This window comes from Ctenopharyngodon idella, chromosome 8 (genome assembly GCF_019924925.1).
Source record: "Ctenopharyngodon idella isolate HZGC_01 chromosome 8, HZGC01, whole genome shotgun sequence".
NCBI lineage: Eukaryota > Metazoa > Chordata > Actinopteri > Cypriniformes > Xenocyprididae > Ctenopharyngodon > Ctenopharyngodon idella.
In genome coordinates this window covers 11783446-11792142 of record NC_067227.1, presented here as the reverse complement: position 1 = coordinate 11792142, position 8697 = coordinate 11783446, and the positions used below count along the sequence as shown (strand labels likewise).

The 8697-nt window shown below is 36.9% G+C and overlaps 1 protein-coding gene across 1 annotated transcript; it reads right to left on the bottom strand.

The window, feature by feature from the left end:
• Positions 1–299: 299 nt before the first annotated feature.
• Positions 300–3692, bottom strand: LOC127517134 (rano class II histocompatibility antigen, A beta chain-like). Its single transcript, XM_051902359.1, has 5 exons — positions 3612–3692; positions 3102–3368; positions 2519–2800; positions 2324–2437; positions 300–2223 (listed from the first exon to the last, which is right to left on the bottom strand). The coding sequence occupies exons 1-5, from the start codon at positions 3679–3681 to the stop codon at positions 2201–2203; spliced, it is 756 nt and encodes a 251-aa protein (XP_051758319.1). The 5' UTR covers positions 3682–3692; the 3' UTR covers positions 300–2200.
• Positions 3693–8697: the final 5005 nt, after the last annotated feature.

The following is an 8697-nucleotide window of genomic DNA, read 5'->3' as shown; positions in this document are numbered from 1 at the left end:
CAACCATTTCTTCCGCCGATCTAACTCCTTTGGAATCGAATAAAATTGTAGTTCGGGGTTTCTCTGATGACTGTTGTAACAGCTAACAGCACCACATATCCCAGACATATTGTAACCCTGTTGTGAACCTTTTGAGAGTGTTTCGTTGGCCTTCCTCTGGTAGTTGTAGCTGTTGTGACCATAGACTGAAACAGGTCACGCAAGCTGTGACCGGACACAAATAATTTAAGCCATATGAGTGAATATGTACATATACTGTATATTTGAGTGTGAGGAGGACTGGGCAGTTGCTCCTGTAGGATGCTTGATTGGCTTTATTTCTTTGAAGAATAAAGTCTAATTCTGGCATCAAAAATCACAAGACTTTGAGAAGTGATTTCATTCAAAGACAGCAGCTACAACAAAGCCATCCAAACAATATGGTACAATTCACATAACACATCAACACAACAACTCACTCATCCTCCTGAGATAATACTTGACAGATTGGTCAACAAAATATTTGAATAGACATTGTTATATTGGGGTCTTCCATTCACTTGGAAATAATAACCGGAAAAAAAAAGCTTCATAACAATCCTTTCGGTTTGGTCAAATCACAAGCAAACACACTGCATAAACAATTACAACAACATAATGTAATACCTTAATACAATAAACAACACTGAACAAACTGTAATTGTGCATGTGTACCTTTGTAGTAGTGTCTTTCAATTCAGAATCAAAGCGAACAGTACATTATTGTGTACAAATACAAAAGATGAACTTAGCAAGAACAATATATCAAGTATCATTTACATCATTGTCAATGATGAATGAGATCTTATAGCTACTCAAATATGATCTTATATTCGTATAATGCTTAACAGAAAAAAAGTATCAGATTTTGTGCTATATTCCAATTTCCTATCATTGTTATTTTTCTTATTTTACATTTTAGAAATCAAGCATCAGTTAAAGGATTGGAAGTTAGGTTTGTATATGATAGCTGTGTCAAAGGATAAATGGAGTACTTGCACAACTACTTCCATGTTCTACTTACGCCTCAGGTGTTTCCAGTACAGTGTTCAGCGCACCTACATACGGACAGACTTTTTTACAGTTGTCAGTTGTTTAAAACATTGAATAATGTTCTCTGCATTAACATTATTTTAATTTTCGAACCTGCTCAATTTTTCATGTACATATATAATAGTTCTTTCCGAATATGGATTCTGAATTATAAATAAAAATTAGAACTTGCAGCAGTCCAGTGATGGTCGTTTCATTAACAGTGTTTTTAAAATACTGAATATATTACATTCTTGTTTTCATGTTGAGTTTTCATTTATAAATGAATTTGACTGCTAAAAATATATTTGCTTGTATGCGTTGGTGCTTATTCCAGTCATTATTCCATCATTTAATGCTAAATAAAAAAAGGTTCTCCCTGACTTATTTATCAGGTCTCACACACACTGCAGCATTTCGTTGACTGGTTTAGATCACTGACTCCCTGTGATGAAATAATCTTGTTTGTTTACCAGCCACTGCTTTCTCAGATCTACTTGGGTTGGATTGAAACAACATATTTGAGTTTTGAAAATTCTGTACACAGTAATGAATAAAACATCTGTTTTACTGTCTCTAAAATGTTTGTATCTTTAAATCTTGTGAACACTCGTTTTAAGTGGCGTTTAGTAAACTGGATCAATGGTTTTCAATCTAATCTACAAAGACGTGAAAATGGTGACGTCATGTGCATGCATCTTGATTGTTTGTATTCACTGCTCTGTAGAAGAATGCATATGTGCACAGGAACGTAGTGTTTTTTGTTTGTTTGTTTTTTCAAAGTGACATTGCTAACCACTGGTCTGGCATGCATAACAGCATTTTAAATTATTTTCATGGATCAACGTTGTTCAAAAAGGCAAAGGAAAAACTTTTCCGTTTTTACTACATTGTTGTCGTGTAAACATACCCTGAGTGTGTCAGATAAGAGAGACATAGAAAATGTGCAGAGCGGTGGGTCCCCAGGACCCACATACATAACCGTGTACTAGTAAGTCATGATCATGTCACAAAGCTAATGTCACACATAGTCCGTTATTCATTATTAGTCCCCTTAGTCATAATGAAGACCTAAAATATGTATATTTATTGATCAAGTGACTGAGTTTGACAAGTGAGCTATCAAAGTTTAGTGAGAAATCTATCATCATTAATGAGGTACTAGGATCCTTCCTGTCAAAGAAAAAAAAAAAAAAGAATAACATGTTACATGCATGTACAGGGATGATGTACACAGATTATAATATTCTGAATTATTCTAATATCCACTGACCTGCTAATTTCTTCTTGTAGTAAATGAGTCCAGCAGCTGCTATGATCATTCCCAGCACCAGACAAGAAGCTCCAACAGCGATTTTATTCCTCTCAGACTCAGTGAGAGATGGATCTGTGGAGTACAATCATGTGTAAAATTGTGCTGACCACAAACACAACTAGAATATGACCGTAGGTGAGCATCTCCTTTTACCCCAGTCATAAATTATGGGTTTATTGAAGCTGGCATGCTCAACCATACAGGAGATCTTCTCTCCAGATTTGGGGGTGTACTCCAGCTCAGAGTGGATCTGGTAGAACCAGTCTCCATCAGCCAGCTCCATTGTTGAGGTCACTTCAGAGGTCATCAGTTTATCATCTCTTAGCCAGGACACTTTGATGTGTGGAGGATAAAATTCATATGCACTACACATCAACACTGCTGGATGTCTGCCACCAGCCCGTGTCACTGAACTGAGCTTAACCTCCGGTTTCACTGAATCAAAGAAAGACATCCTAAATACTCAATTTTCAACACGCCTCATATGTATGTGTTTGTATTGCAGGTCGAGGTGATAAATGGTAATTGAAGAAATCAGACGAATATAAATTATTATTATCCAATAGGTTTTTATAATTTAATTCTTAGTTGCTAGATTTGATCATTCATGGTAACATTAAAACATTTTTCCATTAATAAGTTAGTAGCATATGCTCATGTAGAAATAACATAAATGTTAAAAAAAAGAATTCCATGAGAAACAGTAAAGATCAGAGAAGAGTTTTGACCCACTTACCTACTTTAACATGTTCAGGTTTGTCCTCAGACTTAATAATGATTTTGCATAAATTAACACCATTTCTCTCTGTTAGCACAAAGGAGTTATTGTTCCATTGCTCAGCAATTCCCATTCCAATTTCACTAAACCCCACAAACTTATTCAAAGTACTGTTGAACTGTGTGAATATAAATTTATTTAAGTAAAAGCTGTCAATATACGCCATGTCACTGTAATCAGGAGAGCTGTAGATGCATCTTGACCGTCTCATGTAATAGTCATCAGCTGAAAAAGAATAAAGAGGCAGTACAATCACAGTTATGTTTTTCAGATAAACGCCAACCAGAAAAGAAAAAAGAGAAGAACTTTAATGTAATATTTAGAATATCCATCCTTAGAGGACCATCAAACAAGTCACCCTTCTTAAAAAATGCTGCAGTATTTAATTTAAATAATTTTACATCTACTACTACTAGTAATAATGCAATTATTGTTGATATTTAATTATATTACTCTCATCTTACTTACCACTATCTGCTCCAGTCAATAAAGAAAGTATCAAAATGAGATGACAACTCAAGTGATTTAGCAATGACATTTTCACTTGCACTAAATCCCAGCTGATTGCTGTCAGTGCTTTATGTTCATGTCAGGTGTATTTTTAAGATGACTGTCCAACCAGTTACTCCAGGTATAAATATCAGATGTTACTAGGTAGTATCCTGCTTTCATTTGTCAACACAAACGCTGTCCAGTTATCAATCTGGACAGTTTTTACATTATCCAATGCCTAATTTAAATAAAAGCTGTGTTTTTTTTTTTCTTACCGAAACTTCCCTAATAAACAACCCTCGGTAACTGCACACTGTATGACATTAGTAACTATAATAGCATAAGGTAGTATACAGTGACTTTTCAACTAGTGGTTATTAACAAATCTGGCAGGTTTTTGTCACATGTCTATATATTTTGGACTCTTTGTTTGGATTTTCATTGGTTCCTGTGTTCCTTTGTTAAGGTCCCGCCACTTGGTTTCCATGGTCACCATCATTATTAGTTCATGTTTATCAGCTGTGTCTCATTAATCACCTTGTTATCCAAACTACTTAAGTTCCTGCTTTTCTGTTGTTCTTTGTCTGGTCTTCTCAATGTTATGTGTGAGTAATACTCTTCATGTTTGGATTTATGTCTTTGGATTTATTAAAGATTGTATTCTCTCTTCATCATTGTGTTTGTGTTGGATTGTCTACACAGCAGTGTGACAGAAGACCAGACCAAAAAAACTAAAATGGGCATTCTTCTCACCCCGGTGAAACCCACTGACCGTCTGCTCACCCTGTTCCAAGATGGCTGCCCGCTTGAGGACTATGTTGGGGAGTTTCTCTAACTTTCTCATTTGGTGTGCTGGAACGATGACACCCTGAAGACCGTCTTTTGGTGTGGGCTAGATGACCATCCTGCTCAAGAGTCCGCTCCAGCCATCGAGCCTACTCCAGAGTCCGTTCCAGCAAACGAGCCAGCTCCAGAACCCGCTCAACGCAGAATAAATCGATAGCAACTTCAGCCCATTGAATGAAACCATCAAGAATTTATCCAGAGACTGCATATCTGGACCCTCTTCAACAGCTAAGGCAATTGCAAATATCATACATTTGAACACTAAACAGTGATTTAGTATTAAGTTGTGAACCCCTTTGTTAACAAAGGTGCTTTGTAATACGAAACTGATGTTGTGTGTTTTTTTTTTTTTTTTTTTTTTTTTTTTTTTTCCTTCAGCTGGTTAAATGACTCTTTTCATAGCTCCATTCCTCTGTTACGGTTTCATTCACTTTCTCATTTCCCATGTATGTGATCTGTGTGTATGTGTTTGTTTAGATTAGATATGTGTTAGTGATTTAGTTAAATAAAACTCTTATGCACATTCTTGAGTTGATACTGGTCTGCTTATAAATCAGTATCAACTCGCAGTGTTAGTTTGACTCTCGTATGGTCGAGGAAGGTACACATGGCTTGCTGTTTTAAGGCCTGCCGGCACAACTGTGCCGGCTCTGGGGCTGGGTGAGGTCTTGCGTGAACAGCAATCAGAAGAAATGCGTAACTTTTTGTTTGCCTTAAAACGGATATATGTACACCAGGGGAATCTAAATTTTCTCGGTGGAGCATGCACCCAAACCCCCTTATCAAACTACATTTTGTGACCTCGTAATTATGAAACTCTGCGTATGGCCCTGGTTCTATTCTAATGAAATATAAGGTAAATGTGTTTCTCCAAATGTACGCACTTGGACTAAAGTTTGTATGTGTATGCACACTTTTCAAAAATAAAAGGGGGCACAGCAATTGAATGTAGAGGTTTGTGTCTCGTTATTCTATTCAAAAAATCAATAACTACTGATTTTTTTTGCATTCCTATCAGAAATTAAGAGTTATTATTGCAAATAGCTTTGATATTTACACAACTATCTAATAGGACTTCAAATCTCAAGGTTAAATTAGATTTATTGTAAGAATGTTTCTGTAACAGCTGCCAAAATAAAGTATATAGCTCCACTGTGGTTTGTGTTTTGTGAGATAGACACACGGACACACACACACCAAACTGTTGCAAGGAAAGCACCATCTCCATTCTTGTCTGACTAAGCATGTTCAAGTCACTTATTCAAAGTATTAGTTCTGCATAGGTGGCTTGCTTTGGAAGATTCCTGAACAAACAGTGATTATTATATATAAATATCCCTCAATTGTGGTTGAATATTATTACTGTTATTATATGGTTTATTGATGCATACCATCTATTTAAATATGTAATTTATACTGACTTTCTGCTGCATTTCCTTTGAGTAATTCAGACCAAGAATACTTAAATTCCACTACCATTAAACTCCATCACAGTGGTAGTGAAGAATTGGATGCTTAAATGGGACTACCCTACCATACATGACCTTGAAAAACACTTGAGACCAGATGTACCAATTGCACTTGCTGACATTAACTGACTTTGTTTTTGTTTTGATGCATTATGTTTTTTTATGCATTTCCTTATAGTTTTGAGTTCATTAAGTTCATCGGCATTCAGTCGTCAAGTGGCCGTTAAGATGCTTTTCAGGTGTCTCACTCAAAGCAGTGCGTAACTAAGGAGAACCCCTTCACCTATTGGAGTCTGCCCAGATAACCGCACCGTTGGAGGTGACAGGATTGGTCAAGAAGGGTCAGATGATCATCCCATCCCTATCCCCCCCATCCACCTGCTGAACTCAAGCTACATATACCCGGTGAGACTGGGTATTCTGCAGGTGAACACAGAGCACTCTGAAGGTTTCTACAGCTGCTAACCTTGTAAAGACAAATTTGAGCTACATCTCAAGGACTACAACAAACGTTTAACAGTGACCCCATGGGACCCGCCAGAATTTGACCCACGGGGTCAAGGAGGGAAAACTGTAAGACTGATGCTGGACTGTCTAGACCAAGAGAGGGCTACTCTTTGAGAAAACAAAGGAAATTAACATTTGAACTCTTTCTTGCAAAATTAGCATCCCCATCCGAGACGCAATCACACCGAGTCAATCACCTCAGCATTGCCTTAATCTACATTTCCTTTCCTTCACCCCCCTCTTCCCCCATCTCTTCTTTTTACATGCAGAGATGACCTGAAATTCACCCAAAATCTATGTGGTTGAATGTAAACAGTTATCATACAACATTATACATGTTTGGTATCATTTGAAATGTCTCAGTGCAACTGGTACAAAGGTTTTATTCCCACAGAAGTAAACCAGAAGGTAATAAAGGTTTTAAGATTTTAGAGATATTTTGCTCTCTGTAATGGGTGTGTCCACCTTCACAGGGTCTTTCATGCAAATGGCCTTCTGTCCCCAAAAGGTGTAAACTACTCAGTCTGGGACCCTGATTAATGCAAATTCCCATTGTGAACTCATGTTTCCATTTGAAAGAAGTTTCTGAGTTTTTAAAGAGATGTTGCAGGAGGCTCAGCACGATTCTGTAGTCAGATCAGCCCACATTGCTGAGTGTCCTTCAGGTACTCAGCCATATGTATTTTCCTAATGTCAGGTATGCATCTTTTACTCTGTTTCTGAGCATCTGATGTTTTGTATTGATCATCTTTGAATTGATTATGTAATTGGCATTATACATTTACCTGACTAATAAATTGTTATATTTGATTTTATTCTGACGTACTCTGAAATTACTGACTCTAGTAGATTATAAATCCATAATCCCACAAATCTACGCTCAGGTTAGTAACGGACTAAAGTACAGTTAAGGTGGAGCAGTGGGGCACACCAACTGATATTTTAGAGCTCCGACTAACACATTGGCATTAGTTATGTATACTTAGACTGTGTAGGCTAATAACGGTTCAGAACCATTTCCGTTCAGAACAACATAGGGTTGTCAGACCAATCTGAATAGGGTGAGCCTCATCCTCTGATTATTGTAATATTATTCTAACTAAGTGTACGGGGGAAACCACGGCATGATTATATAAAGTTACCATTAGAAAGGTTAGATTGGTCAGCTTGGTTCTATGGAAATGGTCATGACCTCTGGATAGATATAGTATTACTTTAATTCAGTGTGTTCAGATCTATGGGGACTAAATAACATACTTTTAGAAATAAGCAAGCATGGTGCGGTGTCTAAAAGTATTAGTCATCGCCTCTGTCTAATGACCAAGACTGACGAGTTTGTGTATTTGAGATCGTATACCCGGCCAGTGCGAGACTCAAAGCGTTATAAGAATCCAAATAAATGAGTACAGTAAGAGCAAAGAGTTAAATAATCAAATGTAGAGCTAAATTATTATACAAATGACCAATAATCAGTTGACATTCTAAACTAAATTCGACGTCATAATAAAATGGAGTCAGATAAAAGTTTACTTGGAATTAAACTACTTTGCCACACTGAAAAGACCGAACGCGCAAGAAACCTTCCCCGTCCTGTGGGAAACCGCCGTTGGACAGATTGGGCGGACCTTACAAAGAATATAAACCCCAATTCAATATGTGTATTTATTTCATGAACAATGAGCTTTTGCCTGGTTCAGTACTTTCTCTGCTGGCGCTTCTGTTCTCTTCTTTGTGTCCGTATTCAGCGTGTGCCTGTGTTAACGTCCTGTTTACCGACTTCGTAATATTTCCACACAAATTACAATTTAGGGAAATGATTGCAAAGCAGTTTGTTTGCAAGTCCAGAATGGAGATCGGCCAAAATAAAACTCGGATATCGGATTTATGGCCAGTGGACCAGTGCATCTCTATTTTTTATTTATCATCCTCCAGGCTGGATTGGACACCTTTATGGGCTGTATTTGGCCCACAGGCCATATGTTTGACACCCCTGAACTGTAACGTTGAATGGTTATAATTCATGTTTAAAATTGGGGGAAAAATCTATTTCATCGAGACATCAGTAGCAGTATTAGTATCACTGATACTGGCCTTCATTCATAAAAAGATGCCATTGAATAAAATATGTTGTTTATGTTGTTTATGTATGTCTTTATGTTGTTTCTACATTAATTTGGAGATTAACTGTGAAATTATTACATTATAAAATATATTAAAAACGTATAAAACTGAAGTTTTTA